General features: G+C 39.8%; 1 protein-coding gene across 1 annotated transcript; it reads right to left on the bottom strand.

Annotated features, from left to right (window-relative positions):
• Window positions 1-27,682, bottom strand: LOC143526031 (uncharacterized). Its single transcript, XM_077020598.1, has 7 exons — window positions 27,514-27,682; window positions 20,976-21,209; window positions 19,091-19,093; window positions 2,382-2,723; window positions 1,881-2,005; window positions 1,584-1,690; window positions 1-261 (listed from the first exon to the last, which is right to left on the bottom strand). The coding sequence occupies exons 1-7, from the start codon at window positions 27,680-27,682 to the stop codon at window positions 150-152; spliced, it is 1,092 nt and encodes a 363-aa protein (XP_076876713.1). The 3' UTR covers window positions 1-149.

Here is a 27,682-nt window from a genome sequence, read left to right as displayed (position 1 = left end):
TCAGTAACAGTCACTGTATTTTTGTTCTTTTACACGTTGTTAGTGTTGTGGAACTCAATAAGTGTCTCAGAAAGTTCACGAACTATGTTTATTATAATATTTAATTGATTTTCCCATTCAATATATCTAAAGCATTTTCTCACATATGCCTACTGCAGGTTGATGAGAGGGGTAATCACACCAGGTTTTGACATTGACAATGCAGTTACAACACAGTCCTCTTTTCCTTCATAGTTATTAGGTTCACCATCCCACCAGAACCTGAAAGCACAAACGGTGTCAGAGTGCCCTCTATAGTAAAGACCATGGAGAACAGTCACAATAATCAAAGCATCTGTAAATGAAGCCATGATTGAGAGACTATAAAGACAGAGAAGGATGGTCTAATGTTTGCAGTGTTGCACAAGTGGAAGGAACAAATGGATAGAAGAGGTTTAAATGCTCAGTGCAGCAATTGTATTCCAATCATACTTCAATAAAAACAGAAACTTCCTGTTATTAAAGCTGTAACCAGGTCTGTCATGATCTTACTTTGATGCAAGCACAGATTTACGAGGCTATTGGTGGTTGTTGACTCAAGTTTGCAATTAATATTTAACATTTTTATATTGTATTTTAGAATAAATTAGCATGCAAGCAAGCTGGTTAGTGCTAGTGATGTTAACTAGCTATCTTGCAGGCCAAAGTGCAATTTAATGTCCCTCACAGATCTCAGCGCTTCTCAACACAACAGACACCAACACTGCTAATTGTTGTGGATGACTTGTGCAATATTTTGTGTGAATTGTAGCCTCAGTTTCCTGTTCTTAGCTGACAGCAGTGGCACCCGGTGTGGTCTTTTGCTGCTGTAGCCCATCCACCTCAATGTTCGACATGTTGTGCATTCAGAGATGCTCTTCTGCATGCCTCAGTTGTAATGATTGGTTATTTGAGTTACTGTTGCTATTCCATCAGCTCAAACCAGTCTGGCCATTCTCCTCTGACATCTCCTCTGACCGGATCAACAAGGCATTTGCGCCCACAGAACTGCCGCTCACAGGATATTTTCTTTTATAGACCATTCTCTGTAAACCCTAGAGATGGTTGTGTGTGAAAATCCCAGTAGATCAGCAGTTTCTGAAATACTCAGACCAGCCCGTCTGGCACCAACAACCATGCCACGTTCAAAGTCACTTAAATCAACTTTCTTCCCCATGCTCGGTTTGAACTGCTGCAGATCATCTTGGCCATGTCTACATGCCTAAATGCATTGAGTTGCTGCCATGTGATTGGCTGATTTGACATTCGCGTTAATGAGCAGTTGGACAGGTGTACCTAATAAAGTGGCCTTCTACAGGGACTTTGTGTTGGTTCTGAGGTCCCTTACCCAGTGGTCAGTGCTCTGGGGTGAGTTTCCCGAATCGTTCGTAGCGCTAAGTACTTCGTAACCTCGTATGAAACGTACGAGGTTAAGAAGTACTTAGCGCTAAGAAAGTTTTGGGAAACTCACCCCTGGTTTGGTTCTGAGATCTCTTGCCCAGTGGTCAGTGCTGTACTCTCCACCATGTTTCTAAACACTCTGGTTTGGTTCTGAGGTATCTTACCCAGTGGTCAGTGCTGTGCCATCCACCCATGTCCAGTCTCCATCTTTGTCTGTATCAGTCAGTCCAATCCAAGCTTCAAGATGGGGAAAAGTTTCACTGATGAACTCCTTTGATTGAGGCAACAATGTCAATTCAAAAGGTTAACAATCTCTTTCATATTAAAAAAAAATGTTAACACACGTATAGTAGTAAAGATACATAATGTATTAAATAGGTACTGATGAATGTTTCCAGCAAATCGGTACATTACAGATAGAGGACCTGCAACAAAAGTGCACTTATTTCTTTCTCTCTCACCTGTTCCTCTGTGCTGTTTATGATCACCAGGTCTGCTCCTCTCTCTCTGCAGTCCTGTCTGCTCTCACTCCAGGTCTTCTCGACTGTAGTGGTGCTATAAATGCTGAAGCTGAAATTTCTCCATCCTTGTGTAGAGCATTTCAACAGAACACACAGTTGCATAAATTAAGGGGACTGGTTTGGTTTTTAAAGAAAAGAGGCCACTGTGTACTGTAGAAGGCAAAGTAGTAGGCCTCGCTACCCTCGTACCCTCTATGTTAACACTCCAGTTATTAAACCCTGCTCTCCTTAGCATTTGTGTCTGCCTCTTAGCTACCTGTCGTTTCATCTCTCTCTATAGTCAGGTTGGTGTAACTGGTCTGTAACTGGTCTCTCTGCAGTGAACGTGATCCACATCACTATGATGGCAGTCAGCAGGAGAACACACAGCAGCCCCAGACACACTGCAGTCAGTCTGGAACATCTTATTACAATATTGATTCCTAGATTTTATACACTCACCCAGTGCAGCAGAAACTCTTTGGAGTCCTTTCTTTAGCTTTTTTCTCCTTTCAGTCAGGCTGTTGTGTTTGGTCTGTAGCTGGTCTCTCTCTATAGTCAGGTTTTTGTATCTGGTCTGTAACTGGTCTCTCTCTTTGTATAGGTTGTTGTAACTGGTCTGTAGCTGGTCTCTCTGTGTAGTCAGGTTGTTGTAACTGGTCTGTAACTGGTCTCTCTCTTTGTATAGGTTGTTGTAACTGGTCTGTAGCTGGTCTCTCTGTGTAGTCAGGTTGTTGTAACTGGTCTGTAACTGGTCTCTCTCTATAGTCAGATTGTTGTTTCTGATCTGTAACTGGTCTCTCTCTGCAGTGAAATTGGTCCACATCACTGTGATGGCAGTCAGCAGGAGAACACACAGCAGCACCAGACACACTGCAGTCAGTCTGGAACATCTTCTGTCTGCAGTGATGCTTCCTGAAGTTCCAGAAGACAAGTCATAGTTTAATAAAAGTTATAAAAAAGTAATAGATCAGTTTTTTTTACATGCTAAGAGTGTAATGAAGGCATCACATGGATATCAGACCACAAATTATGTGTTGATAAACTGACCTACTGAGGACCATTGCTGGTGTTCAGGCCCTGTGACATGCACACACAGATAGTGTTAGCTGATGCATTGCTAGCTCACACCTCTACATCAACTATATCGACTACATCTACTCTATATCACACTATATCTACATCAGCTGACAGAATTTACATGCTTTAACTAACTATCGTAAACACATGGTGTAAAATGTTTGTGGTCAAAGTGTGAAAACAACAGAGCTCTGACACCATTTTGTGTTATTCTTAAATCCTTGGAATGTAATTCACATTAATATGCACACTGTGACACCTGCGTATGTTGACTGAAGTGGCCGATCATTTGTCATAGTCACATGCAGGATCATGTAGTGCATTTAGACTCCGGTCTGGCTATTAAGGGCAGGTGTATCTGCAGTTAACCAATCTCAATTTAACAATGCTTATTCCAGCTAGGGGGCGCTGTATTGTTCATTGGGCACCTTTATTCCCATGGCACTTTATGTTTTTTGTTCTTCACTGTAAGAGTGGAGTACAGTGGTACCTCGAGATACGAGTTTAATCCGTTCCAGACCCGTGCTCGTATCTCGAACTGCTCGGTTCTCGAAGCAATTTAACAATGTAAAGTATTGTAATTGGTTCCGGTCCTTAAAAAAGTCACAAAACTAGCATAAATATGGAAAAAAAGACAAGTTCTTTATTAATAAAGGCACACGCAACATGTATAATTGAACAATAAAATAAATGTAGGAGAAATAGTTATTACAGTACTACAAAAAACGTTTGTAGTATTGAAATACTGTACTGTATACACCGTACATACTGTTACTCGTTGCAAAGCACTCGTGCGAATGGCTGTGATGATCAGGTACAGGAGTCGACCTTACCAACACCTCAAGAATTAAAAAAACGCTATTGGCTGCTAGAACGCGCTAAATGACGTCATCTCCGCACATACAGGTATGTTTGTGTTTTTGAACCTAAGGTTGTGGGGGAGGGAGAGAAAGAAAAGCGTTTGAGTGTGTCTTTGAGCTGATTAATGATTTTTTTTTCCATATAGTACTGTACTGCCACCTAGTGGTTCATGCTCGTATCTCGAGCGTGCACTCGGGTGTCGGAACAGAAATTTTGCTCGTCTCGGTGCTCGTATCTTGGATTGCTCGTATATAGAGCAGCTCGTATCTCGAGGTACCACTGTACTCAGTTGTCATTTGTTAAAGGCTCATCAGAACTGTTTGTAATGGCTCAGGGGGGACGTGGCGTAGTTTGTGTCTTGCGCCTCTCTCCCTGGAAGATGTTGAGGATGTTATTTGGAACTTTGATCACTGGGGTTCTGCCGATTGGATTAGGTGTTGCCCTGGTGTATCTGGAAATTAAAAGAGTGGGGTCTGAACGCCCACGAAAATTGCCCAACTTGATTGATGCGGTGGGTAGAGCTGTTGGAACTGTTGGAACACAGACTGTGACTTTTAAAAAGCTGGATTTGATCATGGATGGAATCAATGCTCTACACGTGAAGCTGGATCAGTTGGGAGACCGCTGACTTAAGAGGAGTTTGTGTGCTCAAACACTCAAGGACGAGCTCCGTGCTAAATTCTTCATTCATGATTATCTGCATTGATGCCCAAACAAATTTCTCCCAGAAGGTCGTCGTCTTGGTTACCTGCTCCTACCCCACACAGAGACTGTCAGAGATGGCTCTTGCCTTCCACCGCGAACTTTGACACAAAAACTGTGTGCCAGGGCCCTGGGCAAAAACGCATTTCATCTTGTACTTGTACAATGTATGATGAATAAATATCTTTATCTTTATCCTTGACCATCTAAGAAAGAGTGTAGGATATAAGCTCCTTTCTCTTAGTTCACGAATAGGAAAAGTGATATGTATATTTGAAGAGTTTGGTTCCAAAACGCTATAAATCCATTTTGATCAATTTGAGTAAAAATGTCTTTTCTTTAGTAAGAATGTGGTAGGCTGAAAAACCACTGTTTTCTGTTTCAAACTATCAAATACCATACTAAGGTTAAAAACACAAACAAATCAAATCAAGATTTTAGTATTTAAAGATTTATTTAAAAAAAAACAATTCGTTTTTTTGCAAAACGCAATAAATCCATGCCATGTTTTTTTCAAAATGTCTTGTATATCCTTTGGCATCAATAGAACATTTTTTTTACTAAAAATGTGCAAAATACAATAACAAATAACTGTAAATTGTACATTTTAATATATTAGTTTGACCATTGGGCCTAAAAACACAAATTTCAAAACATTTCATTAACGAACAAGACATTGTCACGCTACAGCCCCGAACCCCTCCCTTCGAGCGTGTGTTAATGTTGTCCGTGTCTTTATATGTACGTCCGTTGGTGTGTGTGTGTGTGTGTGTGTGTGTTCACTTGTCTCGTTAAGACTAATGTGTTTCACGCGGTGCTTGTTAGGCTACGTGTATATAGTGTGTGTGTTTGTATCGTTTGGTGCTCGTCTTTAACGTGACATTAGTTGTGTGTGTTAAACCGTGTCAGCATGCCGTGAGCGTGTACTGTTCAGTGTGATTGACAGCTGTTTCAAGACGACGTGAGTGTGTCCAGCGTCAAGCTCAATAAACGTAGCCTTTGAACGCACCTCGTCTTTACATCCTCGACTCCCTCGCACCCGTTACAGACATAAATAGTAAAACAGTATAACTATTAACATAAATAGTATAACTGCTATACGAACAGGCTCCTCTATACTATCAAAACCGTTCATTTTCATGGACTTTGAGAGTGAAAAACGAGATATATTTTAACAAAGTAGGCTACAAGAAATGCCGGGCTGCTCAACAGGTCGCGTTCTATGGTGTTTACATATGTGGTGGTGCGCTGTGATTGGATGAGTGGAGATGTGGCGTTCTGCGGGAAATCAGGATTGGCGTTTGTTGCATTTTGGAAGGAAAGAGAGAAAGCAGGGCAGTATTACACGACGGATGTGGCGTTTTGGTAAAAAATTAATATTGGCTTTTCAAGAGTGGTCACATACCATTCTGATTCTAACTCATTTTTTTTATGGCGTTTATCGCGTTTTGAAACCAAACTCTTCATTTATTTTCAAGTTTCAGATGTTTCAGATGTTTTTGTGTTAACGAAAAACATTCTAATAGTTTGTCCTCTAGAGGTGTGCCAAAAAATCGATTCATATATCAAAAATCAATTCTCATTTACTACGATTCAGAATCGATTTTAAATGTCCCAAAATCGATTCTAAGTCGTGGTGAAGTCTCGCGTTACATAATTACAAAATTACGCGAGACTTTATGCAGCAGATTCTGGGACATACTCATGTGCGGAAAAGTTTCAAAACAAATGGAGGAAAGAGATATTCAACCTGTCCCATCTTCATTTAAGGCAAAAATATGGGTTCAAATATGACACAATGTAGCTTGTGTGCAAGGCTTGTGTAACGCGTGAAATAATATAGAGAAGGGTGGACCCAAGTGAAATAATATAGAGAAGGGTGGACCCAAGTGCCGGTTCGCAAGAGCAAGACGTTTGATACTTGTCAAATGTATTAGCAAGAGGGGAACGCGGATAGAACAAAAACAAAACAACGCGGAAGACTCAACTCGCAAAATAATAGAAACAAAAACCGTGAGGGCATGGAGTAAATAGAAAATACAACGCGTGGAAAATAACACTCAACTGCAGAGAGATAGGAGAAAGAAGCAAAATAACAACAGTAACTAAAAAACAGTGTGGATAAATGCAATGCGAAAACGAAACCAAGGACGCCAGCAGAAGTAACTGGCAAAAAACGCTGCAGCAAAATAAAACCCTTCCCAAAAATAAAGGCAAAACAGATAGGAAGAAATACAGGATTGGGAAAACTTGAGATGAGTCAGGAAGCGACACAGGAGATAGATACTCGAATAAGTAAAGAGAAAGCATAACAGAGAGAGGTGGCAAGACACCATTAAACGAGAAGCAACCACAGAGAAAGCAGGGACCTGGCTGTGTATGGTTACGCCGGTGGAACTGCATCCGAGCTAGCCCTGAGAGCTTGCAAAATGAAGCTAAAGAATTTTGGTAACACAACAAAAAGCATTTTATTTTACCAAAGCACATTATTTTTGTTAATTAAAAGTGAAAGACACTTTTTTTTTGTAAAGCAGACTGTAGTAGATCATGCAGATTTTATAGACTGAAGCAGAAATTTTTATAAATCAAATTGTTTTTTGAATCGAAAATCCATACTAAGGTTAAAAAAACACAAACAAATCAAATCAAGATTTTAATATTTAAAGATTTATTTAAAAAAAAACAATTTGTTTTTTTGCAAAACGCAATAAATCCATGCCATGTTTTTTTCAAAATGTCTTGTATATCCTTTGGCATCAATAGAACATTTTTTTTGACTGAAAATGTGCAAAATACAATAACAAATAACTAAATTGTACATTTTAATATATTAGTTTGACCATTGGGCCTAAAAACACAAATTTCAAAACATTTCATTAACGAACAAGACATTGTCACGCTACAGCCCCGAACCCCTCCCTTCGGGCGTGTGTTAATGTTGTCCGTGTCTTTATATGTACGTCCGTTGGTGTGTGTGTGTGTGTGTTCACTTGTCTCGTTAAGACTAATGTGTTTCACGCGGTGCTTGTTTAGGAAATCGTTTTGAATCGAAAATCGATTTTGAATTGAATCGTGGCACCCAAAATCGGAATCGAATCGAATCATGAGATAGTAAACGATTCCTACCCCTATTATCCTCCATGTGAGATTCCTTTTAGTTCTATGATGCAATAATGTTGGTGTAATGACACGTGTCAGGGTCAAAGTGTTGTTGTTAATGCAATAACGGGTGGGGGGGGGGGGGGTGTGATTACACAGCACGCTTCAGCTCTAAATGATTCTGTGGGTGAGATCTCAACTTTATGCCACTGACAGGAGGAAGTGACAGGGAAAGCATTTCTGTGGTGTCTGTTACCTTAAAAATAGTGTCATTATCTGTTGCCTAAACTCTTTACAGTACATATAGTTCTTTATTTTAGCAACTGTATGCCTTGAATATTTAGATATCTGTACAGAATGAGTTATGATGTATTTACCCAATATCTGATGTTGTATTATAAAGTTATCTTCCCATTTCAGCTCTTATTTCAGTGTAGATCCATGAAGTACTACTTCATGATATATCTCTACTGTGTGATGTTGGAGGATGAATAAAGCCTGAGTCAGCAGATGTATATTTTGGTGAGATATGTACAGATATGTACAGATATGTAATATTTTGGTGAGAGATCTTCTAATGCAACAGTGAGATGGAAGTGATCCTAAAATCAAGATCCCAAGCACAAGAGAGACGCCCACTCACACATACTATATATATATATATATATATATATATATATATATATATATATATATATATATATATATATATATATATATATATATATATATATATATATATATATATATATATATTGTTCTGCCCTCAGTTAATGAATAAGTTTAAATAAATAAATTAAATAATTCCTTGTTTGATAACTCATGTTATCGTGTAAAGTTTAAAAAAAAGGAAAGAATTGTATAGCTTACGTTTACGTTACCTGAGTTTTATTTTGAAACCAAACATTCGTCGTGACAAGCATTGTGGGTAGCATAACGGAAAAAAGAAAAAGGCTGTAGCCAGCGTGCGAACGAAGTGCAGTTTAGTTATGTCCCTCTGCCGTCTCAATCCTCCCTAAGCCTTCAGAGAGCAATGGCTGTAAGTTTATTAGTGTTTTGAGATTATTTTGATTACCTTGTGTGTTTCATATGCTTGTTGGAGATCGTTTGTAGCTTGTTGTTTCCCGCTAGCATGCTGTAGCTACCGAATTAGCATTTCAAAGCAACTATTTTTAGACATTGTAACGAGCTCGTTGGCATAACGATGAATCGATTTTTCTGTTACCTTATTTCTGATTACAAACTGTAATCAGTATGTATGTTTTTTCCTTATTTATTTTCCTTGTTTCTGTACATTTCAGTTTTACTCGACCTTTTAGAGCCAGGAGTTCTTAAAGCATATAATAAAGAGAATAGTGGCTCATGAAAGCGAGTTTGGCTTGCTGTTGATCTACGTTCACGTACAGCATAGAGTATCAACACGTAGTGGTAACAGTAAATCAGGGTTCATACACTTTTTTGACAATCAATTTCCATGACTTTTCCATGACTTTGAGGCAAATTTTAATGACTATACATTCTCTAAACATATGTGTAGACATGAAAAATAAGAAAAAATCCAGGCCAAAATTCCACAGTATATCATAAATTAATGACAAGCCACGTGGTTTAATTGAAAAAATAAACATTTACAGTATTTTCAATATCAATATAAACCGGAGTTACAACCTACTTTTTTGTTTATTTCGCGCGTGCACGGAGGAGCAGTGGCAGCACAGTGGAGTGTTGTGGAGTGTTGTGTACGATAAGCTGAGGCAGCACAGGCTCCACTGCAGCCCATCTCGGCAACACGATCGCTCTTTCTCGCGTTGTACGCACGAGGACATCGTTTTTTTTTCTATACTGTGTTTACGATCAAAACGTATCTAAATCTAGGGTCGCGCTTAACGACGAAAACTGCTTTATGACGGACTTTTCAGTCTCTAACCCCATCGTTAACCGTGCACATTTTGCACGCCCCGTGTCCTTGTCTTTCACAAGCCATAGCTTGTATTTGTCCAACTGAAGCAGTCATTGTTTAATCGGCATTTACCAGCATTATGCTGATTTACATCAAAGTACAATCTACAGCTCCGCTTGGAGTCCGACGCTAACGCAGTGAACTAATGTGTGAAGTTACGTTAGCGGTCCGCACAATGAAAAAAAATGGCTATATTATATTTATTAATTTTTTCTTCCGGTTATCAGAACAACATACCAGGGTTCCCACGGGTCCTTGAAATCCTTGAAAGTTTGTGAATCTGAAAAAATAAGTTCAAGGCCCTGGAAAGTTTTTGAAAACAGGCATAAAAGACAGCCGTCCTTGAAGGTCCTTGAATATTTTGGGGGGTTTGAAATTTCATATGGATGAAGACCGCAGTCAAGGAATAATAGGGCAAAGTTGGTAGAAAGTCAATATTTACAAAAGATTGTCATAATGTTTTAAATTTCTCATCCTTTGTTGAAAAATATGATCTGATATGATCAAAGTTTCAAAGTTTCAAAGTTTATTTGTATCGCGCTTTTCACAACACATGTTGTCACAAAGCGCTTTACAGGATTTAAAAGGTTTAACAATACTATGGGTCCAGATCCCTAATGAGCAAGCCAAGGCGACAGTGGCGAGGAAAAACTCCCTAGAGTTTTGATAGTTATTATAAAGATTTTAAGTCTGCAAAGTGATTCCTTTAGCATTAATTCAATTAATCAAAAATGTAATTTTATATTCAGAGTTGAATGAATGAGATTCTTTAAAGAAACATCCTAATACAAGTTATAAAACCACAATGGCTTGTCAAATGGCCCATATCTTCTAAAGTAAAAGAGACTCATTTCAAAAGAATAAATAAGATATATCCTGTAGCCATGTTTCTTGAAAGAAGATTTAAACTTGATGTGGATTCACGTGCCTTTTGTAAGTCAGAAGATGAATTCCAGGAGCATTAGTTTTTTCATGTCAATATTCACAAAGTTTTTGCATGGACACTAGAAACTCAATTAATCTCAAACTTAACATTCTTTCTTTTGATACCATTTTACTTTATGCTGAAGACTTCAGAAAAGTTCGGATTTCTCTGATGCCATAAATGTAGTCGTACTTTTAGCAAAATACCACATTCACTACAGTAAGTGGAGTGGTTAAAAGCCTTCTTTTCTCTTTATGATTGAATTAATTAAGAATCATTAAGTAGATTAAAAAACTTGAAAAATGCAAGAATCCTCTCACACCAGATTTCTCTAATCTAATCTCATTATATGTGCTGTATGTGTATATGCATATGTGTATTATTGTTATTATTATTTGTCTACTGTCAACGTGTCATTATTTTGCCAGCACAAGTTCATTTAAAATTATAATGATTCTACAGAGCCTATGCTGACTTACTTTGCAAAAGTTTGGTCATTCTCCTGTAGAGAGAATGTTTGTTCAGCACAGAAAGCTAGTGTTTCCTGTATGTAGTTAACGTATGTGTAGCCGCTTTACGTGAATGTCACCTTTTCACAGGTACACTGCTTAATTGCCAGACATGTACGAGGCTGAAGTTGGTTCCTTATTCGCCAGTGTCTTATTCGCACTTTCCGTTTCACCTGAAAAAAATAAAGCGGTAGTTTCATTATGTCGCCGCGATAAAATGTATTGTACGTTTCTATGGCTGTATCTCCTGATTCTTACATCGTGTCAGAAATCTGACGAGCAGGTTTGATTGACCATATAAGTGACTGTATAAATCCAGAAGAAGAAGAGTTTTTACTGTAGAATATTTTTATAATCGTCCTGTGAAGTTGGCATGTCAGGCGATAGAATGTAATGTGCATATAGTGCAATTGTCTTATGGCGCATTTCCACTAGGGCCTGCTTGGCGCGGTACGGTTCGATTCGCGACGGTTTGTGAGTGTTTCCATTAGTACCAGTTCCCTGTGAGCCGGCCCCTTTGGGTACTTTTTTCGTACCGACTCGCTTGAGGTTCTAACCGTTCCGAAGCGGTACAGTTCTGTGACGTGGAGGAACAGCATGACACTGATTGGCCAGGGAGTGTCGTCACAGGTTGCGTCAGGAGAGCGACTCCTCCGCTATGCTATGGACTCCTCATCCATTTTTAAAACCCAAGGAGCGAAGTCTGTTCCCTGGTCAAACGCCGAGGTACAAACCTTTCTGTTAATAATCAGCGATCAAAAAATCCAGGGCGAACTGGACGGGGCCACTAGAAATGTAAAGGTTTTTAGCGAGGTTTCCGCGCTAATGGCCACTCATGGCTACCAGCGGTCCGTTCAGCAGTGCCGGTCGGTCCAAGCTAAAAAAGCTTAACGCGATTACCGGGCGGTGAAGGACCACAACGGACGCAGCGGAGCAAACCGCAAAGACTGGAAATGGTTCCAGCAAATGGATGTCATATACGGTCACCGGCCAGCCAGTAACGGAAGAGAAAACGTGCTGGACACGGCGATGTCGGTGCTGGAGGCCACGGAGAATGGTGAGTGTATTGTGATTTCAGTTTTACTACTAGGCTCGTAAAAGACGTAATATGAACGTAATATGAACGCATCTATTGTAAACGCAGGAGTTTAGAGCTGTGTTTGTAGTTAATGTTACCACCACAGTCACTACTGTACAATAGCTAGCTCTTAGCCTTGCTAGTTGCTAGTTAGCTGTAGCCATAAACAAAGCATCAGCAGCGATGACGTGCTACACAGTTTGTGCAGTTACGCTCGTTGTTGCTTTCACGGGAATACTTGTGTTTAATATTTGTTATTTTTTACGTTCAAGATTCCCCTTCCACTGGCGAGGCGAGCGGAGTTGGCGGAAAATGTTTCCTTCAACCGGGCTTTCCTTGGGGTGCTTGGCGAACTTGTGAACACCATGCGAGACAGACGCCAGTAAAAGCACACAAAATGTTGCTTGTAGTACTATAAATATTTATTTCATATAAAGCTATACGTATATATTTGCTTTTTGCACTTTTAAAAACTATAACTATTATTTACATATGTTGTACTTTAAATATCTATATTTCATAATAAAGTTTGATTTCATTTGATTGTATGACTGATGCTTTTTATGCAGGGTGTGTTCAGCCTGTTTGAGTAATACCAAATTATTATCAATAATTAGAGCAACCACATACAATAATGAAGATAATGATAAATAAGATACAATAATGCTATGCGTTAAGGTGCATCGACCGGTGTTGTGGTCGTATACAAATGATGTCACGACACTACAACCCGCGCGCCAACAGCGACTCCACCCACATTGTGTTGGTCCACCATTGTAATGGAAACACAACGCGACCGTACCGTTCCGTTGCGAATCGACCCGTATCGAACCGTACCGCGCCAAGCAGGCCCTAGTGGAAATGCGCCATTAGTTTGTATGGCTGTATCTCCTGATTCTTACATTGTCTCAGGGATCTGACAATCAGGTTTGATTGACCACATAAGTGACTGTATAAATCTAGAAGAAGGTTTTTTACTGTAGAATATTTTTTTAATTGACCTGTGAACTTGGCATGTCAGGCGATAGAATGTAATGTGCATATAGTGCAATGGTCTTAGTTTGTATGGCTATATCTCCTGATTCTTACATCGTCTCAGAGATCTGACAAGCAGGTTTAGTTGACCATATAAGTGACTGTATAAATCCAGAAGAAGAAGGTTTTTTACTGTAGAATATTTTTTTTATTGACCTGTGAAGTTGACATGTCAGGCGATAATGTACTGTGCATACAGTACATTTGTCTTAGTTTGTATGGCTGTATCTCCTGATTCTTACATCGTCTCAGAGATCTGACAAGCAGGTTTAGTTGACCATATAAGTGACTGTATAAATCTAGAAGAAGAAGGTTTTTTACTGTAGAATATTTTTTTAATTGACCTGTGAACTTGGCATGTCAGGCGATAGAATAATGTGCATATAGTACATTTGTCTTAGTTTGTATGGCAGTATCTCCTGATTCTTACATCGTCTCAGAAATCTGAAGAGCAGGTTTGATTGACCACATAAGTGACTGTATAAATCCAGAAGAAGAAGGTTTTTTACTGTAGAATATTTTTTTTATTGACCTGTGAACTTGGCATGTCAGGCGATAGAATGTAATGTGCATTTCTTACATCGTCTCAGAGATCTGACAAGCAGGTTTAGTTGACCATATAAGTGACTGTATAAATCCAGAAGAAGAAGGTTTTTTACTGTAGAATTTTTTTTTATGGACCTGTGAAGTTGACATGTCAGGCGATAATGTACTGTGCATACAGTACATTTGTCTTAGTTTGTATGGCTGTATCTCCTGATTCTTACATCGTCTCAGAGATCTGACAAGCAGGTTTAGTTGACCATATAAGTGACTGTATAAATCCAGAAGAAGAAGGTCTTTTTCTGTAGAATATTTTTTTTATTGACCGGCGATAGAATGTAATGTGCATATAGTGCAATGGTCTTAGTTTGTATGGCTGTATCTCCTGATTCTTACATTGTCTCAGAGATCTGACAATCAGGTTTGATTGACCACATAAGTGACTGTATAAATCTAGAAGAAGAAGGTTTTTTACTGTAGAATATTTTTTTATTGACCTGTGAAGTTGACGTCAGGCGATAATGTACTGTGCATACAGTGCATTGGTCTTAGTTTGTATGGCAGTATCTCCTGATTCTTACATCGTCTCAGAGATCTGACAAGCAGATGTACTTGAGCACATAAGTGACTGTAAAAATCCAGAAGAAGAAGGTTTTTTACTGTAGAATATTTTTATATTCGTCCTGTGAAGTTGGCATGTCAGGCGATAGAATGTAATGTGCATATAGTACATTTGTCTTAGTTTGTATGGCAGTATTTCCTGATTCTTACATTGTCTCAAAGATCTGACAAGCAGGTTTAGTTGACCATGTAAGTGACTGTATGAATCCAGAAGAAGAAGAGTTTTTACTGTAGAAATTTTTTTTTATTGACCTGTGAACTTGGCATGTCAGGCGATTTAATGTACTATACATACAGTGCATTGGTCTTAGTTTGTATGGCTATATCTCCTGATTCTTACATCGTCTCAAAGATCTGACAAACAGGTTTAGTTGACCATATAAGTGACTGTATAAAACCAGAAGAAGAAGAGTTTTTACTGTAGAATATTTTTTTTATTGACCTATGAACTTGGTATGTCAGGCCATATAATATGTTCAGTATATTTTACTTTTGTCTTATTTCATACGGTTTTATCTCCTCATTATCACCTTTTTTTAAACTCATTTTCTATGCCATTATTTGCTTATTGTCAAACTTTCAGGCAATTAATTAAACCAGTGTAACCCATTTGTATACTTGTGAGTACAGTAACATTTATCTTCACTTGCCCTTTTTAGGCACTTAAGTTCAAATGTATGTACTTTCTGTCTTGTCCTTTCTGTCCTTGCTCGGTAATCTTTAAAATATCACTCTAACATGAAACATAATTTAGCCTACTCCAATAGACTTTTCCTTTCAGCGCTTGTAAAGGAAATTGGGTATTGGAATGATTCATAATCAATAAAGGGTATTATTAATTATTATTTTCTCTAATTAAGTAATGATAATGTATGCTTGTGTAACTGAAACTGTTTGTTCTCAAAACACTTCTGTGAAACCAACCTGTTCAGTTAGGAACACGGATTGTGAATCAATTTCACCTGCTGTTGTGTAAATGGAATAGACAACAGGTAGAAATGAGAGGCAATTAGCAAGACCCGCCCTATAAAGGAGTGGTTCTAGAGGTGGGGACCACAGACCACTTCTCAGTACCTATGCTTTCTGGCTGATGTTTTGGTCACTTTTGAATGTTGGTGGTCCTTTCACACTCGTGGTAGCATGAGACGGACTCTACAACCCACACAAGTGGCTCAGGTAGTGCAGCTCATCCAGGATGGCACATCAATGCGAGCTGTGGCAAGGTTTGCTGTGTCTGTCAACGTAGTGTCCAGAGGCTGGAGGCACTACCAGGAGACAGGCCAGTACACCAGGAGACGTGGAGGAGGCCGTAGGAGGGCAACAACCCAGCAGCAGGACCGCTACCTCCGCCTTTGTGCAAGAAGGAAAAGGAGGAGCACTGCCAGAGCCCTGCAAAATGACCTCCAGCAGGCCACAAATGTGCGTGTGTCTGCACAAACGGTTAGAAACCAACTCCATGAGGATGGTATGAGGGCCCGACGTCCACAGATGGGGGTTGTGCTCACAGTCCAACACCGTGCAGGACGCTTGGCATTTGCCAGAGAACACCAGGATTTGTAAATTTGCCACTGGCGCCTTGGGCTCTTCACAGATGAAAGCAGGTTCACACTGAGCACATGTGACAGACATGACAGAGTCTGGAGACGCCGTGGAGAGCGATCTGTTGCCTGCAACATCCTTCAGCATGACCACAGCCATACAAACTAAGACAAATGCACTGTATGCACAGTACATTATCGCCTGACACACAGGTCAATAAAAAAAATATTCTACAGTAAAAACTCCTCTTCTTCTGGTTTTATACAGTCACTTATATGGTCAGTCAAACCTGATTGTCAGATCTCTGAGACGATGTAAGAATCAGGAGATATAGCCATACAAACTAAGACCATTGCACTATATGCACATTACATTCTATCGCCTGACTTGCCAAGTTCACAGGTCAATAAAAAAAATATTCTACAGTAAAAAACCTTCTTCTTCTAGATTTATACAGTCACTTATGTGGTCAATCAAACCTGATTGTCAGATCTCTGAGACGATGTAATAATCAGGAGATATAGCCATACAAACTAAGACCATTGCACTATATGCACATTACATTCTATCGCCTGACATGCCAAGTTCACAGGTCAATAAAAAAAATATTCTACAGTAAAAAATCTTCTTCTTCTGGATTTCTACAGTCACTTATGTGGTCAAGTATATCTGCTTGTCAGATCTCTGAGACGATGTAAGAATCAGGAGATACTGCCATACAAACTAAGACCAATGCACTGTATGCACAGTACATTATCGCCAGACATGCCAACTTCACAGGATGATTAGAAAAATATTCTACAGTAAAAAACCTTCTTCTTCTGGATTTATACAGTCACTTATATGGTCAATCAAACCTGCTCGTCAGATCTCTGAGACGATGTAAGAATCAAGAGATACAGCCATACAAACTAAGACCAATGCACTGTATGCATAGTAGTACATTTTCGCCTGACATGCCAACTTCACAGGACGATTATAAAAATATTCTACAGTAAAAACTCTTCTTCTTCTGGATTTATACAGTCACTTATATGGTCAATCAAACCTGCTCGTCAGATTTCTGACACGATGTAAGAATCAGGAGATACAGCCATAGAAACGTACAATACATTTTATCGCGGCGACATAATGAAACTACCGCTTTATTTTTTTAAGGTGGAACGGAAAGTGCGAATAAGACACTGGCGAATAAGGAACCAACTTCAGCCTCGTCAGACACGTTGTGTGTGAATTAAGTTTTCGTTTAATCAGTGCTTAACGTCATGCACAGAACATTTCAGGATGCATGGCTTGAAATGGCATTCTGTCTTTTGAATTTGCATTGAATTAACATTGTTTTTGACAACATATTAAGGGGTAACAGTAGGTAAATGGTGCCAGGTGCAGTCCTTGAATTTGAGGAAGTTGGTCCTGGAAAGTCATTGAAAGGTCCTGGAATTTGATGTTAACCGAGGTGTGGGAACCCTGACATACATTTATTGTGTCAAGCAAATTTCCATGACTTTTCCAAAACATTTGAGTATTTTTTATTTTTCCAAAACTTATCCAGGCCTGGAAATTGCTATTTTCAAATTCCACAACTTTCCATTTCCATTGTTTCTATGCACAAATAAGGACTAATTTTTTATGATCTACCACAGGAAACAATGCAGCATTATCTATATCCAAATAAAGACACTGATTCACGGGTGTTAAATATTTTAATAAAATGTAATGTACGAGGTTGGTTGTTACCGTAGCACTCAGGAGGAGCGAATGACTTTCAAACTAAGAATTACGAGAACAGTAACACACTTGATACCGAAGTTCACCTCCGACTACGTGACCTCGCCATTTGACTTTGTTCTACGTCGTTACTGACAACCGTGCATCTTATATATTTTAATGACAACCTGACTTATTTCATTTTTAATAGGATAAAATATTAAAAAGACAAATATTACCTAAATATATCTTATTATGTAGCTAGGACAAACCTAGAGTGCTCAGTGAACTAAGTTATAATCACAGTACTCGAACCCACCCCGATTAACAGGGGAGTATAAATTTGGCAATTAAAAATGAGTCCTTATTTGTGCATAGAAACAACGGAAATCGCGATTATCGTCTGAAACGTCTATATGCGCGTGCACGCTAGGGGAGTAGGATTCTGTCGGGGAGTCGGAATTCGGCACAACACCTGTTACAGTTCCTAAAAATGAATTTTCCATGAAGCAAACCTGGCGACTTCGTGGCTGCATCCATGTAAACATACGAACGTACGATTTGTAATTCACAGGTTTTGAAAACTCGCTTACCCATTTTGACCCAGTTCCCAACCCAACTTTAAGAATAGATTAACGGCGATAATTTTTATATCGCCCGATAAGAGTATTAAATTAACGAACGCCGTTAACGGCCCACCACTAATATATATATATATATATATATATATATATATATATATATATATATATATATATATATATATATATATATATATATACAGACTTAAAAAGTCTTAAAATCTCTTAAATTTAATTTTCCATATTCAAGGCCTAAAAATGTCTTAAAATGTCTGGAATTTTATGAGGGGAGGCATAAAATTATTATGTGTGTGTTGCTCAGTTGTTCTGTTTTATTTTACTGACGATATGTATATTATCATTTCCGCAATGGCCGTATACTCCGCATGGTAGATGGCGCGATGTGAACTTTGCCGAATCTAGCGCTAGGACCATGCAGAAAATAACCGCTCCAGGGTCCTAGCGCTGGATTCCTAGCGCTGGAGTATACGCCCCATAATTATATATATAATTTTTCTTTTTTTTCACTTTATATAAGTTTTCTTTGTAAGACTGAATTTAATGACTGAAGTAAATCATGGACACATTATCTAAATGTTTCTAACTGTATCTTACTGTTTTGTTTCAAAGACATTAATGAGAGAGAGAGAGAGAGAGCGAGCGAGCATGCGAGTCTACTGACCTGAGCTCTCAGTTTTCTTGTTTCTGGTCCTGTGAGTTTCCAGTTCATCCTTAATGTTTTCATATGAATTATCATTGTCTGAATCAGACCTGTTGTCTTCATGAACTTCTGTATTTGTATTTGTATATATATTCTCATTCATTTCCATTTTCTCTCTCTGTAAAATGAATCAGTTCAGACAGATGATGCAGTTTATGTTCAAATTATTTTTGATCACACTAAGAGAAAAGCTGCTGGCTGAAACTACACCCTCTATATATGTGTGTCTCACTAACTCCTTCACCAATGTGGCTTCCTGGGCGTCTGCACGTGACACTATATATAAAACTTGAAGAGCAGAAATTATTGTACAGTCCCTGTACAGTTCTTACTGTACCTCTGTACCTAACAGCATGGGCGCAGATGTAAATTCTGAAGTGAGGGGGACCAAGCTGTACAATATATACGTTTATGCTTGTAGATGCTAGATTTCGGATGGGGTCAATATAAATCTGGAGGGGACATGTCCCCCCCGTCCCCAGTGCTATCTGCGCCCCTGCCTAACAGTGTGGCACATAGAATCATCTACAGAGCCTCTAATACAGCCGAACCTCCCCACTGTTACTGCAACATCTCTTTCACTCACAACGTCACAAATGGTGTAAAATGTGTAGCAATTACAATATTGTATTATGCATGGAGCACTTTCATCTCTGGCTTTTCACCCCTAATATGATCACACACACATCACCTGTGTGTTGAACTGTCCAAGTTAACAACATCATTAATTTCTGGATTGCGCACACACACACAGTAATAATGCTACTCTCGGAGAGAGTCAGTCTGATCCTACTGAGAGTAGAAGTGCATCTTGCTATTGTCCAGACCCTGAGTTTGACGCACTCAGAGATGGTGTTAGATGCTGCTTTGCTGAGTTCACACCTCAACCTCAGACCCATTAGTTAGACACAATTTACATGCTATTTGAATATCTGTCACAATCTACAGTGTCAACATCAGTGCTGTGATTCTGCTCTCATTCTATTACCCAGTGGTCAGTGCTGTGATTCTGCTCTCATTCTCTTACCCAGTGGTCAGTGCTGTGATTCTGCTCTCATTCTCTTACCCAGTGGTCAGTGCTGTGATTCTGCTCTCATTCTCTTACCCAGTGGTCAGTGCTGTGATTCTGCTCTCATTCTCTTACCCAGTGATCAGTGCTGTGATTCTGCTCTCATTCTATTACCCAGTGGTCAGTGCTGTGATTCTGCTCTCATTCTCTTACCCAGTGGTCAGTGCTGTGATTCTGCTCTCATTCTCTTACCCAGTGGTCAGTGCTGTGATTCTGCTCTCATTCTCTTACCCAGTGGTCAGTGCTGTGATTCTGCTCTCATTCTCTTACCCAGTGGTCAGTGCTGTGATTCTGCTCTCATTCTCTTACCCAGTGGTCAGTGCTGTGATTCTGCTCTCATTCTCTTACCCAGTGGTCAGTGCTGTGATTCTGATCTCATTCTCTTACCCAGTGGTCAGTGCTGTGATTCTGCTCTCATTCTCTTACCCAGTGGTCAGTGCTGTGATTCTGCTCTCATTCTCTTACCCAGTGGTCAGTGCTGTGCCATCCACCCATTTCCAGACTCCTTCTTTCTCTAAATCATTCAGTCCAATCCAAGCTCGACTGCTCCCCAGTTTCTGAATGATGAACTCCTGTCATTGTGATCGCATGATACCAAAAGATACAGCTGATCAGAACAATGCTCTCTCTCTCTCTCTCTCTCTCTCTCTCTCACCTGTTCCTCTCTGCTGTTTATGATCACCAGGTCTGCTCCTCTCTCTCTGCAGTCCTGTCTGCTCTCACTCCAGCTCTTCATTTGAGTAGAGAAGTAATACATACTGCAGCCAAATATCTTCCATTCTAGTTTAACATACATATCACACACACACACACACACACACACACACACACACACACTGAGGATCATTATATAAGCCATCTGTGGCAGCACTTTTCAGGTTTTATGAGGATCACTCCACAATTCACAGTGTACATTAGGAAAGCATATAGGATAATGGTGTGATATTTCAAAAATTATGTTCTTACCCAAATTAGGACATTGTTTTTGTAAACAATCCCTCTCAGCTGTTGATTGGTCCCTCTTACTGGTTAGATGTTTGATTGTGATCTGTAACTGGTCTCTCTCTATAGTCACATTAATGTAACTGGTCTGTAACTGGTCTCTCTCTATAGTCAGATTGTAGTTACTGGTCTGTAACTGGTCTCTCTCTGCAGTGAACGTGACCCACAGCACTATGATTACAGTCAGCAGGAGAACACACAGCAGCCCCAGACACACTGCAGTCAGTCTGAAACATCTGCTCCCTGCAGTGTCTCCTCCTGGTGGATAATACACACAGAGAAACACATATGAGCTTCAGGTTCATATAGTCTATATATTCACAATAGGATATGTTTTTATAAATGGCTAACCTTGTAATGATGTTACAAAAATATACATTCTTTTTCAAATAAATATGCACAAATGTGAGGTGTGTGTAGGTAATTCCACTATTGTAGCTCTCTACTGTTCTGCACTGACAGACTATTGTGCTAATATGTCAAAGTCTCTGTCACTTTGTGTTGTCAAATTTGTGCTCAATTCTATCTAATCACTTTCAAATGTTAGTGAAATATCCTTTAAATTCTTTAATATATGTAGCCTAGTTTGCCTTTTTCACAGAGAGACATGTTAGGAGCTAACCCTCCAGGGAGGACCCACCAACAAACCAGACTAAGACGTCCTCCCTGGGAGGACACGGGGAGACACACTCAGTAAAAAAAGGCATGGTTAGAAGGAGGGACAAAGACACAAAAGACAACACAGAGACAGTAAAAGGAAGACAGGGACAGGCTAAAACACATTGGGGATTCCCAGGCACCGTGCTGGAACACAGGCACCCATCAAAGGGTCCTGGTCCACAGAAGCAGATGCAGGCTCTCTGATTTCCCTGGTATCTCTGGCAGAGATAGGGACTCGAGTTTGGGACTTGGATTCGAGTCGCACTTAAGTCGCATATACAGTCACTTCAGACTCGACTTAGACTTGCATTCAAAAGACTTGCGACTCGACTTGGACTCGTGATTTGAGACTCGTGAACAATCTTTTATTTGTAATGTTCTTTTGTGTTTCATTTGACAACATTTTCTCCGCCTGTCTGAATGCTTTTTACTTCGCGCTGACGTAACATTTTCGGCGCGCGGACCCTCGCGCCGGTCGCGATGCGTCAAGTATTTCGCAAGTGACCGTTGCGCGCGACTCCACACACCTCACGCGAACGTGGCGCTGCGCGCGCCGCAAAACATCGCAATCACAGCGGCGCTGGTGAGGATGCTCGCTTCTGTTCCACCATTCATAATAAGTTTTGGGTACAAAACAAGTACAAGTAGCAAATAGAAGAGCAGCAAACTGCAGCGTGTGTGGCATGAAAATACTGGACGCTGGTTCCACCACATCTAACTTTATTCGCCACCTGAAAACCCAGCCGGAAAGGTTAGTCACTGCCTGAAAGGTTATTAGCAATATTGCAATATTGGTATTGACTTGCCACCAGTGCACCAGTAGAGAGGGTGTTCAGTCATGGAGGCCTCATAATGCGCCCTCACCGAGCCACGCTAAGACCTTTCATATATATATAGTGTTGAGAAAATAAGTTTTTGCTTAGCAATAACATTAGCAAAAGTATATTTTGCTCATCAATGAAATGGATATTAAAATTAGATATGTAATTATTAATTAGATAAATAATTGCTGCCTTAAACTATTAGTTTATACGTAATCTTAAGAAGGGCCTCACAGGGGGCCATATAGCATATTGTTGCATCAGAGAACAGTTTGGTCTATAGGGAGTGAAGTGTCTGTAGAATATGTTCTATACTGATAAGCTCCACAGAAGGTCACTTGCACCAACTGCCTGTAAGGACACCCTATTAGGTTGGGACACAGTGGACATGAAATAATGCAGAGTCATGCATGTAGGTTGAGAACTCTAACTATGACCATGCAAGAGCACTGAGGGGGTGGAGCCTTACCATATATAACTTACATGTTACTAGTAACTTTCAGATCTCTCTGGTGTACATGTTTGGTGTGTGTGAGATCTCCAGAGATATCTCTGTCTTAATAAAGGCCTTTTTGGTATTGCTATAATTTTGGTATGTTGTTCCTACTATCTCTTTCCCATCAAACGAACACGCTGGGCTAAAGTGGTTGATAGAAGTTAAAGCCCCAACAATAGTTAAAAATGTGATTTTTTTTATTTTTATTTCACAGCCCTTCTTTATCTTTTAGAACAAAATATAGCAGATGTTCTACTGAAAGAAGAGAATATTGTATCCAGAAAAATGTCAGTTTTGTTAGAAAAATACTTTTTGGAGAAAAATACGGATACAAAATTTATCTGCGTGCACACTTTTTTAAAAATTGTATTTCTTCATTTACCAGTTTAAGCTATTATACATCAGAAGTGTCATAACAGACCATTACAACTATACAGTGATTTGCGACTACAGTGTCACTCAACAAACAAAGACTTGAGAACAAAGACTTGAGACGTGACTTGGACTTGAGACCAGACTTGAGACTTGACTTGGACTTGCAAAAGATGACTTGTGAGCATCTCTGATCTCTGGTCTCCCTGGTTCCCCTGGTTCCCCTGGTCCCTAATGCAGCTGCTGGGCAGCTGTGACAGTTTAGTCTCGCTCAAGGGCAACACCCTGGGAATTACACATGGCCGGGTAGCAAGACTGTAGGGGTGGATGTGGATGATAGAGGTGGATGATATTAAAGGTACTCCAGTATTACTGTACTCTACATTCTTTAACGATTCAGACAAGTTACAGACCACATTGAGGGTTGTTAAGCTTTCACCAGAGCACACTTTCAACATATGATCTTTTCAAAGCATTACTCTTTAGTAATTGTAGCAGAGACAGCCAAAGACATTGCAAAATCACTTTCACCTTGGAAGGCAAGAGACTAACCCATCCACAGCTCTTTAAGTGTATGTAAACATAAACACTGGTCCTTCGCTCAGTAACAAGCACCAAGGAATTCCTACTCCTAATGGCTCTCCTCTCCAAAAAGCTTAGGAAGACTTAACTTATCTGATCGTCTGAGAGTAAAACAAAGACCTTTAACGTGCTCTGGCCAGGATCAACCCTTCTCAGGAGGGCACAGAGCACAGAGAGCAGGAAAGGTCTACACTCATAAACCTAAATCACAGGCCTATCTGATTCCCCAAGGTTTAACCCCAGTTTATAACACCTTGAATTCTTGTGTTAAGACCAAGAACTAAAAGGTGCATTATTTCAGAAATCCTTGTAACTCCAAATCTGAACTGTACACGGAATTGGAGTTCAGCCTACAGGAACCAGCTCGGCGAATGCAGTCTAGAGACACCAAACATGACTTTCACCCAAGGAAAGGACAAGTATGCGTGAAACCAATATCCAGCTTCCCAGCCTTATGGAACCAGGACAGAGTACCTCTGAATTGAACATTATGTGATCTGTGGTTGATATAAAGACACAAATCGTAATCTTTTATGTATTCAGCATTAAGTAATGTTATCAGAATCTCTGTGGTTATAATCACACCACATTGATGCATGTCCATGTATTACTACAATCTCAGTAGTTAGATACACCCATCTTTGTAGATTTGAATTGTATTTTGAAGGCATGCATGCATATACATATTCTTGTATGTTCTGCTGTTTAGACATGCATGCTCATTAATTCTGTGTGTTAGTCATAGTACACTTGTGTACTCACATAGTCCTGTGCTGCATTATTTCAGATATATCAATACACTTGTATTTCGATGTAATATTAATATAGATTTATATATAACCAAGTATCAACATGTAATGTGCTATATTAGGCATATGCCTATTTATGTATTAGTTTGTATGTCACTCATCAAATGTAATCATTTTTATGTGTGCTTATATGACCTCACATTCATGCCTGTCTGTGCACTGTGTCATTTATTATCAAAAAATGGAAATTAAGAATGGCTCAATGTGTTGACTAATATAACCAAATTAATACTTATTTCGGCAGAGTATGTAAGTCAATTTATTTAAGAATAGGAAATTCCTTTTTGTCTTCAAATTGTGCTAATCTGTCTTCTTTGGTTAATTCATTAACTAGACCTTGAAAGACGGGCACTCCTCGCTCCCTCTCTCTCTCTCTCTCTCTCTCTCTCTCTCTCTCTCTCTCTCTCTTCCCTGTCTGGGCATAGGTGATCAATATTCATTAATAACAGGCCCAATGGTCAAGGACATGATGTCCAAGGAAGCGCCTTCGATTACGCCCCTAAAACTTGTTTAAAAGCCCTTGCTCGAAGCGAAACAACAAGCTTGGCAGCCTGGTAGATTTGGGGAAACTTGGAGAATTTCGCCAGACTCGAGACACTCAAAGACTCGAACTCGTTGGAAACACGCCAAACCATTGCGACCAACAGTTTACTGGACTCACGCCGAACACCGCAGTGTCCAGTAGAGCGATGCCAATAGACCGCAACTAATGGCCCATTTCCACTAGGGCCTGCTTGTACGGTTCGATTCGCGACGGTTTGTGAGTGTTTCTATTACGCTCTCACCGAGTCCAACAGAAGATTCTTCTTTATTTTATTTTATTTTATTTCGTCTAATCTCTCAAGTCGAGCACATTTTCTTTCTCAGTCAAGTTATCTGCACAAGTTTGTCTGCGCCCTCCAGCTGCGACTGTGACGTCACCGCTCAGTCTGCGATTCGAGCCGTCTCATGAGAGCCGCTCCGTCGGACTTTAGCCACCTCAGGAAACGAATCGTGAACGCGCACCGGTTGGTCCGCATCACCACGCCTCTTCTTCGAAGTAAGACGCTCAGTTCATATGCTGTTTGGGGTTGCCAGCTTTTCTATCTCTCCCAGAGTCCGAAATAGTAAATACTGTTACCATTAACCTGCCCAAACTTTCTCTTCTCTCTCTAAAGACCTCGTGTCCGTCCCTGGGTCCTACGCTAGTTAGGCAAGCCTTAGGGTAGTCATATAATCCATTTAAATCTAATGATCACTGACAGTTGTTTATCATTCGCTGTTGTTGTTTAATTTTATATTCTTTGTTGTTTACTATTATATCCCTGGTTTAGATTAATAGATTCACATATAGGTTTAGTTTCATTTTGAGCCAAATTATTCCATATGCTATTCTTTATATCAATTGTAATATTTACCATTTAATAAATTTAGACATTTATTCATTAATCTGGTCACGGTGGTAAATACATATTTTGGTCAATGGTATTAGGTCACTGCGCGGAACCAGAATTTAACCCTTTAGTAATGAGACTGATTAAACCATATTCCACCTATCTCCGTTATCACAATACTGGTTTCTGAGCAATCAGGATGGTGCCCCGTTCATAATCCATAAACTAACATATGTATCCACTACATAATACCAACTGTTACTGGCAGCTAACCGCAGTCCTCTTAGCAGGCACAGGTGGTTTGTCATAGCGTTCACATCATGAGTGAGGAGGGATCTCCCTCCATACACCTGACTAGGCCTTTATACTTATAGCTCCGCCCCCAGCTAAACCAACTTCCCCCTCAAGGAACGACGTCCTTTTAACTCAACATAAAACACATTTCACAAATTCATATATATATATATATATATATATATATATATATATATATATATATATATATATATATATAATACATTTATAGTGTCTCCAGCTATTATTCCAAAACATTAATGTGTTTGTTTATATTTTTTAAAACTTCACAATATACTCGGGACCCTCGTCACCCCCATGGGTGAATCCAACCCTGCTGGGATAAGTAACTCCCTTTGTATGATCAGTTCAGTCTTATATCCATGTTTCGGTGATGGGCTACCTTGCACCATCTCCGTCTCTGACTCAGAGCAGCCAGAGGACTCCCCAGTGTCATAACCCTCCCACTACTCAGTGTAGGAAGGAGATGTTGGGGAATCCCCCTAGACAGGGGTCCCAGGACTCTTCATCCCACGACCTACAGCCACACTCGCATCTCACTCCTGCTTATGACTACAAATGTCTCCGTTGATGAGACAGGAGACATGTGGGACAGATAATACTGACATATATACAGACATATGCACAAACAACCAAACAAGAGCGCAGACGCAGACACAGACAAGACCGAGGGAGGAGACAGGGGCAGAAATCATGACACAGAAACATTGAGGCTGTAGCTATAATGTACATTTGGACAGCAACACTGTATTCTCTGTCTCAGGCTGTTTATATACTGTAGTCAAAAACAATCCCTATTCTAAATATAGCACTGTATATAACACTCTATTGTTGTTTATTCTAACTGTGTTCAATTTCTAACTCTGTTACACCATTTTCGGGGACATTGACATGCAAAAACACAAAGTGGATTCCCAGGCAGCATGCTGGAACCACAGCACCCATCAGAGGGTCCTGGCCCACAGAAGCAGCCACAGGCTCCCTGGTTGCCCTGGTCTCTCTGGTCCCTCTGTTATTAAAAATACTTAGAACTACTTCCTAGTTCTGAATTACCAATGACAACTTGCATCTGATGGAAAAAGAACCCATAGCATCATTCAGCCGTACTGAAATTGTAAAATAAAGTTTATGCACCTGTATGTTTAGTTGATATATTCCTGTTTGTGAAGTCCTCCATCTGTGTGTTGATATCATGACCTTTAACAGCGTCTGCACTCTCATAGATAACCACCGTCATCTCCACCCGCTCTCCTCTCTCCAACTCCAGAATACCATTAACATCATCAGAAACACTCCAAGACAT

The sequence above is a fragment of the Brachyhypopomus gauderio genome, chromosome 1 (assembly GCF_052324685.1).
Source record: "Brachyhypopomus gauderio isolate BG-103 chromosome 1, BGAUD_0.2, whole genome shotgun sequence".
Classification (NCBI taxonomy): domain Eukaryota; kingdom Metazoa; phylum Chordata; class Actinopteri; order Gymnotiformes; family Hypopomidae; genus Brachyhypopomus; species Brachyhypopomus gauderio.
This window is presented reverse-complemented; position numbering and strand designations above follow the sequence as displayed.